The following is a 22,948-nucleotide window of genomic DNA, read 5'->3' on the forward strand; positions in this document are numbered from 1 at the left end:
ACCATCTACGAATAGGCCTATCTTAACTTTTACTTTCAACATAAAGATTGCAACGCGCCTGTCATGATCAAGTCAGAATTTCAGACAGACTACATCTTATGTTTGTTTTCATGAGGCCCTCCATGACTGACGCTGCATGACAGAAGAGAGGTTTCTTGGCAGTGCACAACAACTGGTCAGACAGGCATCAGGTCCACAGAGCAACCTAGCAGCTCATGGCTATTTAAGATAGATAGATAGATAGATAGATAGATAGATAGATAGATAGATAGATAGATAGATAGATAGAGAGATAGAGAGATAGAGAGATAGAGAGATAGAGAGATAGAGAGATAGAGAGATAGAGAGATAGATAGATAGATAGATAGATAGATAGATAGATAGATAGATAGATAGATAGATAGATAGATAGATTAAAAAGACAAACACCCAAAGGGAACACTGAATGGACACAACTTGATATACACGTAAGCCTTGCTGTAGATACAGGTCATACACCACAGGCTATTCCAGAAGTGTCTGTCTTAACAAGTGAGCTGGTCATTCAGTAAGGGATGGACTTGTTGAGTGAATGTTCTGTGTGTCAGAGAAGGAAAGGCACTGTGCTTCATTTGCTCTACAAAGACATGGAACAAAGGAGGACACATCAGCCAGGAAGAATGATAATTACTGGTGTAGGAAGCTGTGCAGGCACCCTTGATCAGAAATAGCTGCCTGGATCTTTTTTTCACCTTTTATTGTCTAAGTGCGAGCCTTCCTTACATGAAATCACTTCTTCCTTTAGGAAAATGAATTTCTCTCTTACTAAAAAAAACAAAAAACAAAACACATACAAATGTCTCAATAATAGTCCATGCTTTGGTATCATTCTAAGGTAGGCGATACTCTATCTATGGTGTTCCTCGAAAGGCAATCCATCTAACAGAGCAGCGTTGAAGAATGTGCCATCTCTGTCTGCTAATGCCATGCTAATGACGCGAACTTCCCCAGCACCTGTTACAGGAAGGTGTTGCTTGCTCAGACAAGACAGCGGGGCCAAGATTCCACTTGAGATCTTATTAAAACAATCAGATGGGATCAAAGAAACTCAGATCTCCTTTGTCGGTGAGGGGAGGAAGAAAAAAAAGCTTTATTGATTAGAAGAAGAGAGAGCTGACAGCCTGCACAGCGTGCGTCTCCACTCTATTTGCTGACAGCAATCCCATGGCACACACACAGTACAGACCGAAGTCTGGAAACAAGAACCAAGTTATAAGCCCACGAGTACACCAAGCGCGGTCAAAAACGTTGCCATACATAATTGATTTTTGATCTTTTTATATCTTTGATGAAAAGTCTGATGTGACAAGATGGACTCGGAGTTCAAACACAATCACAGGTGCTTTCTAATATTCCGCTCGGAGATGCTGTATATTTATATATATATATACTGTATATATTTGAAAAAACACAGATGACTATGTTGTGCTACTTTTGTTTCGTTACGAATCCATTTAGAAAGCCTTGCGTAAAATCCAGTGTATTACATTAGTCCATCAACCGAGAGTGTTTCAAATTTGACAGCCGCTCTGATATTTGTTCAGTGTAAAAATATGCGGTGGCTTCTAAGTAATTTGCTACCCCTCTTGTTACATTCCGAGCACTGAAACAGGGCTATGTAATTGTCAATTTTGAAAAGCGGAGGCTTTTTGAGGACGAGATGGGGCTGAAGAAATCCAATTTTAGGTTTTCAGTCGCTTGAAGTCAGCATCAAACATACACATAAGACTGCACTAAGAGGATAGTTGAGTGGCTGGATGGCTTCACAAATGAAGTGTCTCCTTTCTTTCATTGTTTTTTCTCTCCCATACATGTTGTGACAATTCCAAGAATTATCCATGTGAGCTGACGGATAGCTTAAACAAGACTTAAAACACAAACTTTAAAAAGAAAAGCCCCTCAAAAAAATGAGAGAACAGTCAAACGTGTGTAGCCAAAGGATTCTGAGTGAGAAGTGTGAACATTGGTGCAGTACAGATAAGCCTTTCATCTTCCCAGCCAGACACCTCAGTATCCCACGGAAACATTTCTCTTTTTTTTGTCCCCCAACATAAAATAATTATCTCTTTAAACGCTGAGTGAGCAGACAGGCTGTCGGGCTGACGGGTGAAAAAAATTGAGCAGCCCACGGCCTGCAGTCCGCATCTCGACCCCGGCCAGCTCGTCGGCCAGCCATCTCTCACAATCCAGCAGCCATTCCGCTCGGCTGATCTAAGAACTTTTCCTATCCCTCAGAGTGCAGGGACAGCCCCCGGAACATTCTTCAAAGGAGGAGCAGAGCTCGGTCATCTCAGGTCATGATCCACAGTGAATCGGAGTGAAGAAAAGAAAGCATCAGTGGTGATACTGGGTAGGTAGGTAGGAGATGGAGGGAGGGTGCAGGGAGGAGGAGGTGGTGTTGGAGGTGTTGGTGTTGTAGAGGATGTTTTGTTGAAGGGGGGAGGATGGATGGTCTGTTCGGGGCCCCCCAGGGGGAAGGATGATGGGTGGTCGCCCCCCCCCGGAGAGGCTCAGTGGTAGCCCCAGGGGCATCCGCAGGGGTCCCCACAGGCCCGCTTGCGGTCCCACAGGGACTGGAGGTCCTCGGCAGAGTGCTGTGGGGAGGACAGCATGTCCACGTAACACTCTTTCTCACACAGCCAACCCGAGTCCTGGGCAGAGAGAGGCATCAAAGCAAGAACAAACAGTCAGAGTCTTGCTGGCCAAGTGTGTTACAACAACATAAAAGGGATTTAGCGCTTCATAAATCCAGCATTACCGCACGAATAGACCAAGCGCGACGCGATTCAAGCGACAGAGAATCACATCTGTGCAGCAAGAGCGATACGAGCGATTGAAGCGACTAGCGTATGTCCGTTACAAGCAGAAGGCAAAGAATTCAAACATTCCCATTGGCTGTGGTCACTGACCTCTATACAGTCATTGGCTGTCGCGGCTGGTCGCCGAACCGCGTCATAGAATATAGCCAGAATTTCAACTTCAAACTGTCGCTCTCGGCGTGCGAATAGCTTCTAGTATCCAGAATCGCTTTTGTCGCACGACTCAATACAAAGTCAATTACTTCCGTCGCTCGCCTCGCTCATGTCGCGCTTGGTCTATTTGTGCGGTTATGAATAAGCATGTAGCAGCACATATAGACATCGGATCCGATAAACAAAACGACATACACACGTATGCAGTACTTGCCTAATACAGGAGGCAATAATATACCACTGATTCTTGAAAATGTGGCAAAAATCATCACATCCCACTCATTAAAGTACAACATTTTCAGGAACAAACTAAATCAGGGTAATGATTGAGGGGTCTGTGAGAGGTATGAACATTTGTCTTAAAGGCTTAATTGTAATTTTACAATATTTCATTACTCCCCCGATGCCAACCTACTGTCCTAAGAACGGACATAATCATTTCAATTGATAAAGAATGAAAAACTCACAGATGGAATTGAATAATATCGCCACAACATGGAAGAACATACTTATGTTCTGTATATTATTGCCTCCTGTAATGGGCACAGCCTAATATGCATTTTTAACTCCTACTCTAACAAAAATGCACTGTATTGAGTAAATGTGTGATATATGAACAAGTGGATATACTGCATGTGAGATGTAGATTCATTTATGCAATATGTGTATATAATTTAAATATATAATACAAATATGTGCAATATGTGTATATAACACAAACAATGGTTATAATAATAAAAGTAGGACACCATACTCATAATCCACTCAACCAGAGGGAAGGAATTATACACACCTCACCAAGCCAAAATGTAATTACTTACAATACACTTCCTTAAATTTCTTTCGGAACTAACAAAGTATCACTACTCTGTATGCATACGCTTGAGCAGTGAAGAGTTGGAGTTTAAACACTGTTGAGTTTAAAATACCAAAACTGTGTTTTGATGATGTGCTTGGCATGAGAGGCTATGCCGTGACCCACTCTACCTCGTATTTACGAATATTGTTACCTCCGCCTAGGAGGTTATGTTTTCGTTGGTTGCGTTGGTTTGTTTGTCTGTCTGTCTGTCTGTTAGCAGGATAAGTCAAAAAACTTCTGAACGGATTTTGATCAAATTTTGTGGAGGAGGTGGAACTGACAAAAGGAGTAAGTGATTACGGTCTGGATCCAGGAATCCAGAAAAAAACAAGGCAGAAAGACTTGAAATGAAAAAAATAAAATAAAAATAGAGTGCATCCCCATGGCCTTGGCGGAGGTTTGCTCTCTGTGAGTGTTTCTAGGTTTGATATTGAGGTTGTGCTTGGCATGAGAAGCTGTGGTCTGTGTGACCTATTTCATACCTGGTATTTACGAGGTCCGACGGCAGCCATCCATATTCCCATGCTCACATCTTCACCCTGCAATAGCAGACACAGACACACGCACACAATCAGACAGGCGGGTACAGAAGCACACGCACGCACGCACACACACAATGAGGCAGGTGAGCACACACATGCATACACACAATCACACGGGTCGACATGGACAAGATAGTCAGACACACGCGCACACACAGGTTGACAGGAACAAGATAGACACACCTACGCACAGAAAAACACACACACACACACACACACACACTGAGGCAGGTGGGTACACGGTGTTACATATGGCTCACAGATACGTACATACACTCAATCACACAGGTTGACACGGACAAGACACAGCACTCCAACACACGTATCCACACGCACGCACGCATACACACGTCGACAAGGAAAAGAGTCACACACACAGACCGTGTACTTTAAGGACATTTGCCCTTGGTTCAGCAAGTGTCTCCCCCCATTTGTTCTTGTGAACTCATTTGTCAAAAGCTTCATCTGTCCAAGTGTCAAACTACCTCAGCCAGCCAGCCGTACAGCCACGACAGCCACGACAGCTGGGCCATGAAAAACGAGGGAAGGCACTGCAGCAGCGAACCCAGGGAAGCCAACAGGGGGTGGGGTGGAGGGGGTGCAAAGGGGTCACTTCTACAGGCCCCGGGAGAAGGGGCCCACCGAAAATCGGGTCGTCATAATTAAAATTGCTTTGTCCCATGCCCGGCCAAACCTGTCAACAGCACTGCAGCATACGTAGCATAACGTACCCACCTGATAGGCTTTGAGCTTGCCCACATAACGTACCCACCTGATAGGCTTTGAGCTTGCCCACATAACGTACCCACCTGATAGGCTTTGAGCTTGCCCACATAACGTACCCACCTGATAGGCTTTGAGCTTGCCCGCGTTGTCAGCCAGCCACTCCACCAGGTCTCTGGACACCACGTAGCCCGAGCCGCAGGCGAAGGCCGGGTACGCTGGGCTGGGGTACTCCAGCTCCTGCCACTTGCCTGTGCGGTCCACCGCCCAGCTCTGCCGAAAACTGGGTTGACCGAGGTGAGGGGAAACACGCACGCACGCACGCACGCAGGCACGCACGCACGCACGCAGGCACGCACACAGACACACACGCACACAGGCACACAGACAGACACACACGCACACAGACACACACGCACGCACACAGACACACACGCACGCACACAGACACACACGCACGCACACAGACACACACGCACGCACACAGACACACACACACGCACACAGACACACACACACGCACACAGACACACACACACACACAGCAGAGCTGAAGCACTAATGTGATAGAAACAAGCTGAGAGCTGTCCAGAACAACACCAAGCCGAGCCAACCTGACAGACCAACTTGACTGACTGCTTTGTGGCCTTGCTCAACTGTCTAATTTTCGTTGTACGGGCAACTGTTCAATGACAATAAAAGAAGAGCTTCAAGTCTACAGTCTGATCGATGTCTATCTCCCGTCTTTCTTTCCTTCCCTCCCCTTGCCCAAAACTTTGTACAACAATGGAGGCTCACCGAATGGAGAATGGAGAGCCGCTTGTGTATTGAAGCATTTTTAACAAGCTGTCATGACTCAGCAAAGACTTGGTGTGTGTGTGTGTGTGTGCGTGTGTGCGTGACGTGTGTATGTGTGTGTGTGTGTGTGTGAGTGTGTGAGTGTGTGAGTGTGTGAGTGTGTGAGTGTGTGAGTGTGTGTGTGTGTATGTGTGCGCGTGTGGTGTGTGGGTTGTGATTGTCTGAAGTGTGGGTTATTGAATGGGACATTGCCAGATGGTAAGCTCTCCACAGCTGTCTGTGTACTTGACGGCGTGTTGAAGTCTTTAGAATGATCATTGCCAAGTCATGGCCAAAGTCAAATTCTGCTATTGTTGTCAATACTGAGGATTGAAACGGCAGAACTTTCAAGGCTGGGGCAGACACAAAAGATACAAAAACAAAAAGTGTATAGGCGCTAAAGAAATGTAAGCAAATACAGTAGAGCGCCAAAGGCCTGAGGAGCATAGTAGCAAAGCACAACTGCAGTAAAAGATAATACATAATGTAAGTTAAGTACTGCATGTATGAGATATTCAGGTTACAGAATAGGTATGAGTATGACACTTACTTGCCCCACCAGAAGTTGTCACGTTTCAGCCCCTTCTGGTCCATCTTCATTAAGACAGCGTCCACATCGATGTAACAATCATCGTCCGTCTTCAGCAAGAGACTGAAGTCAGCGTTTCCCACCGACCTATCAGGAGAAGGCGGGGAATTTGCGGCCTTAATTAAAGAAGAAGAAAAAAAAGCCTCTCCTTCACACTGGATCGTCTGCCGTTTCCCAAAGTGGATTTACTGTCTAATTCCTACCCGAGGGCGAAGAAAGAGAAAGAGACGCCACAGAGAGAAAGAGACCAGATAGGGAGGAGACTTAATGGACTTATAAAAACACAAGGAAGAGGAGGCGGCTTAAAGCAACACTCCGTTTTTTTGGACCCAGGACCTCATTTCCGAGTCAACCAGAGTGTTAGAAGTGTGTCCAGATCGTTTTTTTGAAATTCCATGCAGTCCTTGTAAAACCGCAGGTCGATGTTGCGATGTGCCAGGGGTCGAATGAGGGAAGTGTTTTCTTGAGATGGGCAGCTTTGGCAAAATGAGCTACCAACACCATGAAGACTGTTGAAGTCGAAACGTAATCCAGCCATGAAATAATAATTAAAAAAGAAAAATAATTCTAAGAGTGCGGACTCCTCACTCCAAAAGCTACAGTCACCCTTTGTCCTGCACCTTTTCCTGAGATATGCACAATCTTCACCTTCAACTTCCACCAACAGCTTTCCCTATTCTTAACCCTAGCTACCAACATGATCCAAACCCTACCTCTGTCCACTATGAGTGCTAACTGTAGTGTGTGGTAATGGCTTGGCAGCATAGCTTGAAGTGTAGCTCATATGTGTCGGGATTTCAATCCCACACACAAAGCATACATTTTGTCTTTCAGTGGCTAACTTCATTTGTTTTCTATGGGCGAGAGAAATGTTCAGAGTTCAATTGTCCGTTTTCTACTTTAAGAAGTGAACACATTCAGAAGGCCACGGATTCTTCAGATATTACCAGATAGCCATTTGTTAAAGGTGCACTGTGTGAGATTTTTAGTTGTTTATTTCCATAACTCACGCTACCCATTCACTAATGTTACCTTTTTCATGAATACTTACCACCACCATCAAATTCTAATTATTCATTATGACTGGGACAATTCCACTTTTCATACATGAAAAGGGGGATCTTCTCCATGGTCCGCCATTTTCAATTTCCAGACAGACATTTTTAGCTGCAAAAATGACTGTACTTGGGCCATACTAGAAAATTTAGTTTAATACTTAGTAAACTTTCATGAAAAGATCAAATTTGGTCAGATATCGCCATGATGGGAGTCTCACCACTTGTAGAACTGCAGCAGTTTGGAAGGCACGTTCCTGTATGTGTCCACCACGTCCACGAAGACCAGGTCCCCATGCTGGCTGCTCTCCTCCTCCAGGGCTGTGTCCTCTGCCCTCACCACCTCCTGGTGGGCACGCAGCCGCGCCTCGCGACCGCCAAGCAGCTCCGACAGGGCCTCAGTGTCTGGTGGATATGAGTGAGTGAGTGAGTGAGAGAGATAGAGTGGAGCGTGTGTGCGTGTGCGTGTGCGTGTGCGTGTGCGTGAGTGAGTGTGTGTTGTTGAGGGTGAGCAGAGAGTAGAAAGAACGATGACGTGGGGGAGTAAAAAAAAGAAGAAAAATAGCAAGGCAAAGAACAAGAAGGATGAGGAATAGAACAAAACGGAATGAGATGCGGTGCCACAAAATAGGGAGGCAGAGAGATTCAAATGAGAGAGGAGGAAAGTAACAAATGAAGATTATGCAAAAAAAAGAAGCGAGCAGCGGAAGACAAAATGACAGGAGCAACGCTGAAAAAAAGACTCAAAATGACTTCAACGGAGATAAATGACGCCATACTTCAGCCATGCAAGCAACTTTTGTACAGTAGGAGAGTATGAAAAATTGAGCTCCGACCGGCACAGGCACTCTACTCATTACCTAGGCAGGGAAATCATGAAATATTAGTGCGGTCCCCACCCCCACCCCCATCCCCGCTCCCGCCCCGCTCCTGCCAGCCTTACCATAGACAGAGAATGTGAAGCCTCCAGCCAGGCCAGGGAACCCTGGAGCGCTTCTGTGAGGCAAGGTACCCTCCTCGATCTGCCGCACAGAATACCAAAAAAAAAGAAAATCACTCAGCATTGTGTTCCACCATCACCGCCACCACCACCACCACCACCATCACAATCACCACCACCACCACCATCATCACAATCACCACCACCACCATCACCTCAGCCACCTTGCCCAGTCAGGGGTTCTCTTTCTCAGAGTCAGGATATTACTTAGCATTTCGCCCCCATCACCACCTCATGGTGAAGACACAGTCAGGGGTTGATTTTTTTCACAAAGTCAGGGTGTTACTCGCTGAGACTGGTTTGAAATGTGCTCAGCATTTTCCTCTCTGCTGTCGCTACCTTGCTGAGCATCCTCAGTGAGGGGTTCTTTTTAAAATACAGGAGTCTGTTTCAGATTTTTTGTTTTGTTTTTTAAAACATGATGTGCTAAGCTAAATTGTTAGTTGTAATGCTATAACTAACTTAATTACTGATAAATATGGTGTAGGGTAAAGGCACTCCACAATGTCTGGGAAGATTCTCATACATCCAAGGCATGTTATCCAAATGAATCAAGGTTCAAGAAACTCAACCACAGAAAGCAGCTTTTACTCAGCTTTTATTAAAAATATATTTTGTTCAACCTCCAAAAGAAGTCCAGTAGCTTACAACATACGTCATTTGAACGCATTCTAGAATGTAATGCATTTTCGTCCCTTCTCAACAAATGATCATAGTCCCATAATGTATGCGATACACAACTGGAACGCTATTACAAGTCATTGAAAAGTTAGACAAAAAAGTGCTACACCACTATGACATAACACAGGGCCTTTAGTAATGCACTACGACTTGGTCATTGCCATTCTGGCAACAGCTAATTTATAACGCCATGTCTTAACGGGCTAAATCAGGTGTTGTCAGTACTTACTGAGCCTAGCTTGAGAACACCACCGCCGTCGTTGAGTTGGACCCTGGACGTGTTGACGATTGTCAGTCCGGTCTGATCCTGGCTCTCCCACAGCAGCGTTCCCTCAAAGGCCTGTGGATCGCACAATTTCATTGATGACAGCCTTCGGCACGGTGTTACCATGGCTACTCGCTGGGATAAACAATTTGTGCTGAAACTCGCACAAAAAAATGAGATTTTTTTTTGTCGGCTAGAATGCTTAAAGAGCTGTATGAATTAACAAATGTTGAGGGTTTTTTTTCTCTTCGCGCATACATCTTGTGTAACTGTGAGTGTGTTTGAAGTACATCTATGATTCAGAGCACTGGCTTTCTAGTTTGTTCTTCCAATATTAAGAGAGCTCCAGAACACCGAGCCCCAACTCAAAAGACAGCCTGTAGCTTATTTGAGGTATCTCTGATCTTATAGAGTTGACTCCAAATTAGATCCCAGCTGTGTAGCTTCTACAGTTCAAAAAGCAGCATTTTGTTTGTGTGCTGCACTCGAGACGTCTTTCAACTTGTGCAACTCTAGCAAGGTAAAAGTGTGATTTCTGCCAGATAAATGAATGTGCACCGCTAGGCCAAACAAGGTACAGTATTCACTGTCCTATAACGCAATTACCTCAAAATGAGGAATGCATTTCCGTCATGATTAAAAATGTAAGATCTTATTGAAGCGTGATGCCTTTGCCAATAATGTAACCCCTTCTTATGAATACTTTATGACATCATTGTGAATGAACGACGGAATGCATGAATTTATCATTTCTCTTAAACGGTGGATGGAATCGTTTGGTCTGATGATTTGTCATCCTGTCCCTTTTTATTTTTTGGATTTTTTTTTGTAGCCGCAGCAATGCAATCCCCCCATCAGCTCTCCTGTGGATCACGAATGAGAGGAGACAGACCAAGCTTAATCAGCCAGAAAAACCCGCCTGTGTTCATCTGTTGACATGCCAATCACGTGTCAGGTATTAAAGATGACCCATTAAAAAAAATCCACGTTATGGATTTTCAACGATCTACTTCTTTCGCACTGTCTAATTGCATTTTTTAAAAATAATTCAGTTTTTTTTTTTCAAAAACACTTAGGTCTACTCTAAAGAACAAATTTGGGTTCTACAGTGGTATATGATGATATCCAGGAAATAATTTGATGGATAATTTGTATATTGGAGATGTGTGGTGTCCATGCGTGATTTGTACAATGCAGGGACTCACAGGTTTTATGAGCTAATTTTGGCTTCAGATCAGCGGCAAAGGCATTTGGATAATATGAGTGGCAGATGTTAGTCTGTTTTTATAGATCTAGTCTCTGTTATGGATACAGGGCACATGCAGAGTCAGACAAAGAGCGGGCTACGAAGGGCTGGAACTAGAAGCACTGAAAATAGGTCAGTTGTTTTTTTTTAATAGCTATTTTCCTGTCAGAAAAATGGATGTGATTGCTCTGGCCATCCATGTTTCCATTCTTTTTACAACAAAAAGAGTAAAAGCACAAACAGAAAACGGTTGCTTTTCAGACACGTCTGTCATCATTCCATGCTGGCCTTGATCAGAGCTCAGCAAGCGACTATAACGGATGAAACTAACAAGCGAATCACGGATGAAATAATTGCTCATTAAAAATGCTCTGTCTCACAATTCTGTCTCAAAGACTTTCCTTCTCAAAAGTCTGGCCATTTCTCCGACTTGTTCTCCTTTAAAAAGCCCTGATGAAGGCCATTGTTGGCCGAAACATGTTGGCTATTTTAACCAGTTCCATTCTGAACTAGCCAAGTTTATTAAAAGCTTTTTAACCAAGAAGAGTGCCTTGGCTATTTTCACAATCTTGTTCCTCTTTCTTTAGCTTGCTGCCCATTTCCCACACCGAGATAAAACAACAGTACATACAAGCGCAACAAGACAAGACGTCAGGTATGATTTCATTAGAAAAGAAAACAACACTGTCTGGAGAGTAGTGTGGCATGCTGGGAAAGGCTTACCTTGGGCAGGATGAACTGTTCCACAGGCTTGTAGCACACCCTGCTCACACAGGTCCCTGGGCTGGCCGTGCCAAACCTGGCCGTGACCACCGCCTCCTGCACACAAGGACACGCACAACAAAAGCCTCAGGGTGAGTGGCTGGCTGATTCCCAAACAGGGGGGTACATGTTCCACTACTAGGGGGTTTGTGAACACACTGCCTGGGGGTACGTGGAAAAAAATGTCATCATCATAAAATGTAGGAGCATAGTCACAGTAGGAAAGAGGAAGTGGTATGGAGCATGAGTGAGGGGGTACTCGTGGCGTGGCATGACAAAAAGCCTATGCAAGGATATGCAAGACAAAAAAAGGTTGGAAAACACTGGTATAAATTCTAAAGATAGCGAGAGGCACCAGAGTATTCAACAAGGCAGACGTGGCATTTAACAATAACACTAGCAAGCCACATTAACTCCCCTCATTCATTACCGTGAACTGCGACCACGGCAGGTGGGCTTGTACAACCTTTTAAGTCGTCACTCGTTTCTCCCCTGCTTCCCGCCGTCGGATTTTCTGGCAAAAACTGGGAAATGAATATGACATTTTGCTCAACTACAAAGTAAACATGCGGTTTGTGAAGGGAGGGGCGAGCTGAGGGTGAACTGTTGATTTTCACACCACCACTGCATGCAAGATAAGCCATCCTTTCTGCGAGCAGCTGTGCAGATTCACTTTTCAAAAAAGACGCAACCCAACTTCTTTTATTCTTTAACTGCCACCCACATTTAAAACCCTTTACAAATGATTCAGGAGCTGCTGTGTGCACAGCATCATCAGTGTTGCCAGATTGGGCTGTTTCCCGATGTTCGTGTGCGGGTAAAAATGGCATTTAGCAGAAAAACCCGCCCAATTTTTCCCACAGAAATCAATAGACTTGGGCGGGATTTTGTGCTTCTAGTCGGGTTTTGAGCATTTTTTTGGGCTGGAAATCATCAGGCACATCTGGCAACCCTGAGCATCATACTGCAGAGCAGCCTTGACTACCATTTCTATTCTTTCAACGAGTACCACTAAGGGGGGGAGGAGGGCTCTCTCTTTCTCTTTCTCTTTCTCTCTCTCTCACTCTCTCTCTCTCTCTCTCTCTCTCTCTCTCTCTCTCTCTCTCTCTCTCTCTCTCTCTCTCTCTCTCTATCTGTCTCTCTCTCTCTCTCTCTCTTTGTCTCTCTCTCTCTGCCTCTGTCTCTGCCTCTGCCTCTGTCTCTCTGTCTCTCTCTCTCTCTCTCTCTCTCTCTCTCTCTCTCTTCTCTCCTCTCCTCTCCTCTCCTCTCCTCTCCTCTCCTGAACCGTAAGGCACACACCATGATGATTGCACACACAGCATGTCCACTTTCCCCGGTTTAAAGGTGCAGTCCTTGAGGATGAAGAAAGTGTATTGATATGTGTCCTTTAAGAAGGACAGTACAAATCACACTGCTACCTTTCTATGCTCCCCCCCTTCTCCTTCATAATCCTGTAAGTTGCCAGTTGGTTTGCCTCCTCGCCTCCTCATTTGCAGTCAGGTTTCTGTAGCCTGAACCTTTGCCTGAACCTTTTTTTGTACAGGCACACAGAACCAATTTCCTTGCAATTCTCACAATCTGATAACACGGGTATTGCACCTTTGCAAAAAGCGTATTCCGCCCGTCGTTCAATTATACACCTTTTCAGTCTCGCTATCTCAGTTTTAAAAATGAAAACAACAAGTTTAGTTTAGTTTCTCTGAACAAAACTGAAGCTGTGCCAACTTAAGTCTGACAAAGACTATCCCCACATACATGCACGCACATCCGCCTGCGCACACTCACACGCACCCAGAGCCAGATTGGTCAGCAAATACATGAATAAATGTCATTACCGTTCATTCTAATGATGACATATTCCAAATGAAAAAGAGTTGTTCCATTACCAAACATAAAATGGTATCTATGTAATATCTGAGAGCAAAACTTGAATTGTATTCATTGGGCGGACCACAAAGCACAGTACAGCCATTCCTTGATGTTGATATGTATTCAAGCCTATTGATAAACTGAGCATCATGACTGCACGTGACTGCACGTTCTCTCTTGAACTGCTCAGCACACATCAAGAACTACTTGCCTTTAAAGTTTTACTGTATTTGGATCAATGAACCCAACTCACAATGGAAGCGTGTGTGGGATTTATGCAATTCCTCAACCTTTATCTAATGCTTACTTTGTGCACAACATCTTACTCTGCAACTTTGACAATGATTTCGATTGTATTCAGTTCTTCAAATCAGTACTACACAGGACTCAGGAGGCTATGGTTTTACTTGAACCATACAGAACATTTGGTACCAATGTCAACATGGTCTATAATGTACCAAATTAATGGACCATGTTGATGCACCAAAATAAAAAAAAATAAAAGTGTGTGTGAATGGTTACACTTTACTTGCCGCCGGCGTCATACGTATGACATAAAAGTGTCATAATAGTGTCAAAATACTGTCATGACATAGTCATGAACGAGTCCTAAACACAATGTCAATGTCATAAACATTTTATGGTCATTGTTAGGCCTGTCTTTATCGTAACCGAATTTCACTTAATGACAAAGTCAATGTTTTTTTATATTGACATAATGTTTATGACACATTCATGACTGCATTATGACAATGTTATAACACTGTTATGTCATGTGTATGACACCGGCGTCAAGTAAAGTGTTACAGTGTGAATTGCTATACAGTATGTGCTCAGGGTTGCCAGATGAGGCTGATGATTTCCAGCCTAAAAAATGCTCAAAACCCGCCTGAAAGCACTAACTCCCACCCAATTCTATTGATTTCTATGGCCAAAAATTAGGCGTTTGGGCGCAAATGCCATTTTTACCCGCAGACGGCCATCCAAAGCAGCCCAATTGGGCGGGAAACCGCCCAATCTGGCAACACTGTATGTGCTTCCTGGGTCCGTGTCTACAGCAGCGCAGCGCTGTGTACACATCTCCCTGCTCTGCAGCCTTGAGGACGATCTCTATTCCATTCTGTTCTTTGAATGACTACTCCGCTACACAGGGGGGGGGGGGGGGGGGCTATCAGCTGTGCTTTCACTTGAAGCGTACAGCACACAGCAATGCCTACTAATGTCTCACTGTACTGTACTACTCAGTGTTTCATAGGGATCCAAGTCGTGAAGGAAATATTTTACTGTCTCTTAACCAAGGGATGGTGAAATGCAGAAAAGCTTGCAGACCTCAGAGACTACCAACTGTAAAGTGTTTACATGATGCTTTGGATGTCTTGGGGAGCAGCCATAGTCTAGTAGTTAAGGACATTGGCTTTAGATCAGAGGGTTACAAGTTTAAATCCCACCTTTCCGCTCATCTCTCTCCATGGCTTAAAGTGTTACTGTCCCATTTTTGGAAATAAGTTTATTTTACACCTTCCCTTGAGTTAAATAATAGGGTTTTACCGTTCTCCTGTACTGTCAACCGTTTTCTAGTTATGACAGTGCAAATTTTACCTCCAAGCTAACAGTTAACATTGAGTCCTATGAGACCAGTTAGCCGCGAGCTGGTGTCATAGGACTCAATGTTAACTGCTAGCATGGAGGTAAAATTTGCACTGCCATACCTCGAGAACGGTTGAAAGTACAGGAGAACGGTAAAACCCTATTATTTAACGGGAGGTGTAAAATATTTCCATATTTCCAAAAATGGGACAGTAACACTTTAAGTGCACTTAACCCCACACTGCCCCAGAGAATGCAACCGATTTCTTGTTCTTAAAATAACTGTAAGTCACTTTGGATAAAAGCACCAGCTAAATAAAATGCAATAATGTTTTCAAAGCAGAATTCATTTTTATTCAGAATTAAATTAAGTTCCGAGTTCAGGATCAAATGTCATCATGTAAACTCAATGAGTTGTCCAGTTGGATCGTACCTCCTGGCGTCAGCTGTTGGTTAAGACCCCCTGCTGGGTGGCGAGGGCACCACAGCACAGAGGGGGGTTGGTGGGGTGGGGGTCTATTGGCTGTGGCTTCACTTGAAGCATACCACACGCAGCAGTGCCTACTAAAGCCTGGCTCAGACTACTCCTTCAGTTGCAGGACACGTACTGCCAGCAGGGGGGTGGCGGCAGATCACATACCCAAACAGCCACCACGCCCCCCTCTTTAGAGCTGAAGCGACCTGTTACAGCGCTCAACGTATACTTCTACCAGGCTGAATTGTCCGTAATCTGCCCCCCCCCCCCCCCCCGACAGTACGTGTCCTGCAACTGAAGGAGTCTAAACAGACCTTAATGCCTCAACTGGGGGTGCATTTCTGGAAAGCGTAGTTGTTAGCAGTTAGCAACTTCGGTAGTTGCCAATGGGAAATTGCATTGCAACCAACAAAGTATCTAACATAGTTATCAACTGCGCTTTCTAGAAATGCACCCCTGCACTGTACTGTACTGTACCTCCTGGTCCACTTGAAAGAGCCTGACGGTCACGTTGCCTCGGAACTCCTGGCGGGGGCTGTTGGTGAAGACCCCCAGCTGCGTGATGACCACGGGGTGCAGCACCTTGAAGTCCAGGCTGACCGACGAGATGTCCGCCGCCAGGGTCAGCGCCGAGGCCTCGGGCACGCTGAGTATGGCCATCTCCTCTCCCACCGCTGAGGAGAACGCATGCAGGAACACATACATACATACATACATAAATACATACATACATACATAAATGCATACATACATTCAACATTCATTTTGTATACAAGCCAAGTCATGTCATTTTGTTTTATTTCCATAGCACATTTAAACACAATAACCAAAGAGATTGATGGACACTGGTAAACACTGTACTTTGTAAGGAATACCGTTTTCAGATGATGTTTTGTGTATAATGAGCTTTGTTGCAAAATGACGCATATCCAATGAAAAGATAAAAAACACTATTTGAGGCACTCCTTACTAAAGTTTAAAAAGCCTTTATTAAATACTGGCTACATGCCTACCCGTTTCGACCCATTGTCTTCATCAGGGCATGCCAAACAATTGCAGGTGAAAGGTATATCAGGTAAGGAGGTAGAGCTAGGTCACATGACACAGAAAGCCCGCCCCTCCCCAACCACTCAAGGTAAATACAAACAACCATTTATCAAAGTGTCTCCCACAACCAAAACAAATAATTAAAAACAGTATTTCATTATCTCAATCTACCATCTTTTTCATCCCACAGTCCGATTCTTAAGTTCATTCAAAGTTAAAAAAAAAAAAAAAAAAAAGAGATATTTACAAAAACGCATGACGCATATCCATTTTGGAACATTTTGGGAAATGTATATTTTTGTATTGGGCACTCCATTGCACTGTACATCAATGTGCCTTTTACATAGGTTTAAAACATATAGTCGATTCCAGAATAATTCAATGCAAAAGTCAAAAATGGTGGATACGTCGTTTTGCAATAAAACTCTTCCATATAGTTTGCACACTGTCCTTTAACATTTCACATCCGTCACATTATTGCCTCATACTTCTATTTTGCAAACATAACTTTTCCTGCCAACCCCATCTTTTGCAAAATTGACACGCTCTTATTACCATTGTGTTATATTAGCATAACGTTATTACTACAGTGCGTACTATGTTGTTATGGCGTTTCGCATTATGAGCCCCACAATGACATGTCGTTCATAGAGCGCCATTCAATTCATGCACTGCTGGTAAGTGGCTCCGTGACCGCCAAGAAAGTCTCTCTCAGTCGAGCGCAGCAGCGAGTGAATGAGAGCTCGATGGAAAGAGCACGCCGCCCACACCAACCCACACACACACAGGCGCGCGCGCACACACACACACACACACACACACACACACACACACACACACACACACACACACACACACACACACACACACACACACACACACACACACACACACACACACACACACACACACACACACACACACACACACACCCTCCTTCCCTCCCCTTCAATATCTCTGGCACGCCCCACTCTCCCCTCCTCTCCCCTTCTCTCATCTCCTCTCCTCTCCTCTCCTCTCCTCTCCTCTCCACCAGCATCCTATCATAAGGATTATTCCGCTGACAAGCACTTTTGCCACGTAGTGGGGATTACAAGACAGCCGTATGTGTTTCTGTGTGTGTGTGTGTTTGTGTGTGTGTGTGTGTGTGTGTGTGTGTGTGTGTGTGTGTGTGTGTGTGTGTGTGTGTGTGTGTGGTGTGGGGAATGATACGTCTGTTGCTACTGGAGAGTCAAGAATCAAGAAAAAATATTGAGACAGGAGGAAAGATAACGACACACAGAAGGGTGATGCGAAAGGGGGAAAAGGAAAAAGGGGGGGGGGGGGGGGGGGTGACAGGACGGAGATCTCACACAGATGCATTTCCAGCATGGCGTGCCTCTAAATAACCAGGATTGTCAGCAGTTTGGAGCAGAATCCTGATGGGGATGAGAGGAGGAGTTAGTGAGATGTGGGTTGAGGGGTGTGTGTTAGAGAAGTGTGTGTGTGTCTGTCTGTTAGAGAAGTGTGTGTGTGTGTGTGTGGGGGGTGGGGGGGGTTGATTAGTGTACATGGGTGTTTGGTGTGCGTGTGTGTGTGTGTGTGTGGGGGGGGGGGATCCATTGTGTGTGTGTGTGTGTGTGTGTGTGTGTGTGTGTGTGTGTGTGTGTGTGTGTGTGTGTGTGTGTGTGTGTGTTGGGATGGGTGTGTGTGTGATGGGATGGGTGTGTGTGTGTGTGTGTGTGTGTGTGTGTGATGGGATGGGTGTGTGTATGGGGGTGTGTGCCTGCCGTCTGCCGTCTGGCGTGGGGTGGGCTGGCGTGGGGTAGCGTACAGTACAGCACATGCATGCACAGTCTCCAGCTCCATCCTCAGTGCTGGGCAGTGGTGGGTGGGGGAGCACTTAATTGGAAAAGAGCCGTTTATTACCCAGGAGATCAATAAGATGTACGAGGCAGTTAACAGAAATGGGAGAAATAGAGCCTCTCATTCCAGCGTCGTACCACTGGAGAGAGCCAGTTGCGTTCCTCCTTTACCCCAAACGCTGTCGACAAAAGCCAATTAAGAGCTAGGGAGGCTGGGCATATCAAATAAGTGTTTTTTTTCTTCACCTGATCATTTTTTTCCCCCACCGGCAGCGACAGCAGAGATGGAGGAGCTTTTAGCGTCGCGTGCAATGAACACCCGCAAAGGGAGCAGGCAAATGAACGCACCCATGTCGCTCTGCCGTTAAAATCAGTGGGGCGAGAATGCACACTAAATCCTTTCCCCCCGCTTCCATTATGAACGGAAAATGTCTCATTCGTCTCGCAGTCAGTCTATCTAGACAAAGACATCATTTCATCATCCGCACAACCAAAGCAAACAAAAAAACATCTACAGTGCAATCAAGCCCACAAATACTTAAAACACCAACTGTGTTTAAAACACAGTTTATTTCAAACAAAAGTGGTTCAGTATACCCCCTCTCCTCCTCCTACACACACACACACACACACACACACCCCCACACACACACACCCCCACACACACACACACACACACACACACACACACACACACACACACACACACACACACACACACACACACACACACACACACACACACACACACACACACACACACACACACACACACACCAACTTTCAGCAAAGCAACCCTGAATGCCCTGTGAGCCATTAGCATGGCTACCGTTGGGAAATGCTGGGGCTGAACAGAAGTGACTGCAAAGTCAAGACTTGGCCTTGGCGCCCTCTTTTCCACAACACATTTCACAGCTTCGGTGAGCCCTAAAAACATACAATAAAAAAAAACCTCTTTAGCGGGCAAACAGGAGAACCTCCCAGCCCTTAAACTGTGAAACAAAGAACAGTGAGAGAGAGAGGTGGGGAGAGAGACACCAAATACAGGGAAAAGAAAGTGGAGGAAAAAGTGGAATGCAACACAAACAAGTTTTCAAAGTACATTTTTGAGTAGCTGGATATTTAAGCAGAGAAACACTTTCAGAGAAATTGCATCGCAGGCGGCACCCAGCCTAGCGCAAGTCTCATTACTAACTTCTCGAAATCAAGCTGCTAGCAATTTAGATCAGCCGTCTCACAGTAGAAAAATTACGCTAATTCTTGCCTTCTCTAATTTGCATTGGTACATTGCTATTTCTACAGTGCCTTGTTCACAATGCGCTGGCTGCACTGCAAAATGAATCATGTGTGCTGCCGAGTCCTATGTAGGTCACAAGTCACAACCCCATGAGCAGACGGCGCCACGGCCCGTGACATCAAGATTTGTGCTGTTTCACAGGTGTGGCGCACAATGTGCAATATGCATTGTGGTGCAAAATAATTATGACAATTTCATTACTGCATGAATGAGTCTGGATCTTACATTTCAACGAACCAAGCACACCTCAGCTTACACAACCTGTGGAGTCACTAGAATCTTCATGAAAAAAAAAACAAGGTGGAGGAACTACCAAATACCAGAGAGAGAGAGAGAGAGAGAGAGAGAGAGAGAGAGAGAGAGAGAGAGAGAGAGAGAGAGAGAGATTGGATTTATTTTCCCAAGATTGTCTTTTGATGCATCAGTGTATAGTCTGGAGCTGTGTGTGCGAGTGCGTGAGCAAGTGCTGTGTGCCCTGGCGGTTGGTCGGACATACTGTACCTTTCTCTGTGAGGTTCAGGAGGGAGCAGGAGTAAGGGTCCTCCCTGTCCTCCTCCGGAATCAGACAGCCATGCTGACCAATGATAAACTTCACCTGCACACTACAGTTCAAGACGCACGCACGCAAGCACACGCACACACACACACACACACCAACAAAAGATACATTGAACCAGTTCAGTACCAAATAATTTGCCACAGCCCCAAATAGTTGGCATCAAAGACTGCATCTCCAACTGCAATCCATGCATTCTTTCCTTCCAGTGTTATCTTTCTAAAGTTAGATCTGTGTTATAATTTTGTTAAAGCTGTGAGGTAGAAGTACAGAAGATGCTGGGGACATTCCATTTTGATGAATATTAATATTATTATTATTATTATACCATTGTGGTAACCTCCCTCCACAGATTTGAAAATGCAACTGAGAGATCCATGTGTGGGAGAAAAATGTAATATCAAGTTGGCGTTCAATAGGGATGTTTTTTTTCTAAATGTCTTTCTAAATGAACAGAGAGGTAGTGGTCGCTACTGTTTTTAAAAACAAAACAAAAAAAACAAAGAAGTGGCTATAGTATGATCTATGGCAGTCACACACATGATGCACATGCCATTGAAGGGCGAGCGCGCTCCAGTGCCGAAATGGCAAGAGATGGCGCATAGGTACATACCGCTTGTGGAAGTGAGGATGCTCCTTGAGATAACCAAACCAAGTGTTCCTTATTGCCTGCCTGAGGTCATAGTGATGCCGGGCGGATAAGACTCCCACCAACACCTCATGAGTCGAAGCCTCATCTGACAGACACACACACACACACACACACATCAGATGCGATGATAAAGACATGTTCCGTTGCGAGCATCCCCGTGCAGTTAATCCAAAATCTCGCCTCAAAGTTGATATTGCATTATCAACTCTAAATTGCTCAGCTTGCATTAAGAAGTTATGCTTGTAGCTGGTAACGGACAGATGCGCAAGGCTGGTCTTCTGCGTAAATTTGGTGAGCACTGCTGTCAGAAGTAATAGTATTACGCACAGTTTAGAAGACATTTAATTGCAGAACTAGGAACTTGATGTCGTCTAGATGTTAACAGGCGCACCCTTCAGACAATTGAAAGGCTTATGTAGTCGTTAAGAAAACGAAGATTAATGTATTTGGCCATTTATTAAGAGCGCGCATTAATTGCCCTACGCTTTTACGAGGACTCGCAACGACGCTGATTGCGCCAAGAAACATATCATGTATTCTTCAGATATTAATTGCCCTGATTGTTTATTGCACACTCCAACGGTCTTTATTTGCACTGCTAAAGATTTCAAAAGCCGAAAGCAGTTTTCGACTTGTTTCTCCAATATCTGCACCGTCGCCAGATATCGCTCCAGCGCGCAACACAGACGCCACCGCCGTTCCCCACTAACACTGTTACGATGGGTTATTTAAAGTTAAGAAACTGATGAACTGTAAACTGTACCTGAAACCTTGAAATCCAACAAGAAAGCGGCTCTGTCTGTCACCAGCAAGATATGAACCACAACCGCGACAACACACGGAAGCAAGAACAACCCCAGGCTTCGCATGGACGGATTCCTTCAGAAAAACTGACGCTTTTAACGGGTTGAGAGCAGTATGCTGTAGAATGACTGCATCGCATTCCTCCAGATTTCGATACATTTCGAATGTGACTACTTCATGTCTGCTCCTGAAAGCGATGAGGGTTGATGACGATTTGCGCCCACCCAATGATCTTGAAGAGGCGTGGTCTACGCCGCCTTCTGGGAAATGAAGTGTTTCAAGATATGACAATATTACCCCTCTGTTATTCATATTTGTGGACATATCACTCACGGGAGACAACTGTTTGAAGAGAACTCCCTATTATTCTTGATTACTTAACCAAAAAAAGTAATATAAATGAGGAAAATGCTTAACTACCCAGCATTTTACCTTATTGCTATTTCAATTTAAAAAATAATAATAATGCAAAATAAAACAAAGCAAAGCAAAACAACACTGCATTGTGGTGATAAAATAAGAACATGTATAGTTAAAATAGTTGAAGTTCAAATTTCATAGAATTTTCTGTATTTAACATTCTGCATGGGTGGACTTCTTTCCACCACAAGGTGTCTCTATTGTCGAACCATTTAGTGGCATAGGCAACATTTAACTGCACAGTGCACCAACTTGTCTTGCATTTATTCATCATTTCTTGTCAATGTCTGTAGTTCCAGTCATGATACTTACTTAAGCAAGAAAAAGCATGTCTTTAATGATTCATTTATTATTTTACAGCTGCACACTCTACACATCCAGACTTCTACAAGAGAACAGTGCAGAGAAGCACCAATAAAACCATATACTCAAAAGGCAAAGTGTTTTTCATCATCACAAAGTTTCTTCATCTTCTAAGATCATTAACAGGGTTTCAGTTACATGCAAATCACGGTTCCCAATATATAAAGGTTAACATGTCTCAATAAGGAAATCAACTCACTAGCTCGGGATTATCGAGACGGATGGTAGTCGCCTCAGAAGTCTTTGCCGAGACACTGCACTGGGTCTCCAGCTTAGTTTGTGATTCAGGCAGGCACCATTCACTTTCACTCACCACCCCATTGACTTGGGTACGGCCAGTTCTGAGGGCTATGTTGCTGTTTTAACTTTGAAAGGTATGAAAAGAAAATGTATATAGATACAAATCAAAGAAAGATATCAAATGTCAAGCAAAGGCATTTGTGAGATCCTCCCAAATGGTATAT

At 44.5% G+C, this 22,948-nt stretch overlaps 1 protein-coding gene across 1 annotated transcript; it reads right to left on the minus strand.

Moving 5' to 3' along the window:
• Positions 1 to 1,118: 1,118 nt before the first annotated feature.
• b3galnt2 (beta-1,3-N-acetylgalactosaminyltransferase 2) lies at positions 1,119 to 21,897 on the minus strand. The gene is made up of 12 exons (XM_063190938.1): positions 21,661 to 21,897; positions 20,859 to 20,982; positions 20,191 to 20,291; positions 15,979 to 16,175; positions 11,532 to 11,627; positions 9,527 to 9,637; positions 8,560 to 8,638; positions 7,838 to 8,021; positions 6,523 to 6,648; positions 5,259 to 5,418; positions 4,353 to 4,409; positions 1,119 to 2,690 (listed from the first exon to the last, which is right to left on the minus strand). Exons 1-12 carry the CDS (start codon positions 21,764 to 21,766, stop codon positions 2,550 to 2,552), a joined length of 1,482 nt encoding a protein of 493 aa, XP_063047008.1. The 5' UTR covers positions 21,767 to 21,897; the 3' UTR covers positions 1,119 to 2,549.
• Between the last annotated feature and the right edge of the window lie 1,051 nt (positions 21,898 to 22,948).

This window comes from Engraulis encrasicolus, chromosome 24 (assembly GCF_034702125.1).
Source record: "Engraulis encrasicolus isolate BLACKSEA-1 chromosome 24, IST_EnEncr_1.0, whole genome shotgun sequence".
Taxonomy (NCBI): Eukaryota; Metazoa; Chordata; class Actinopteri; order Clupeiformes; family Engraulidae; genus Engraulis; species Engraulis encrasicolus.

Excerpts from the sequence above, each read along its gene's own strand:
- b3galnt2 (XM_063190938.1), bottom strand. The coding sequence starts at position 21,766 with ATGCGAAGCCTGGGGTTGTTCTTGCTTCCGTGTGTTGTCGCGGTTGTG. Across the intron at positions 8,639-9,526 it reads GTGTTCTCAAGCTAGGCTCA|ATCGAGGAGGGTACCTTGCC; the intron begins GTAAGTACTGAC and ends TCTGTGCGGCAG. Across the intron at positions 8,022-8,559 it reads CTTCACATTCTCTGTCTATG|ACACTGAGGCCCTGTCGGAG; the intron begins GTAAGGCTGGCA and ends CATATCCACCAG.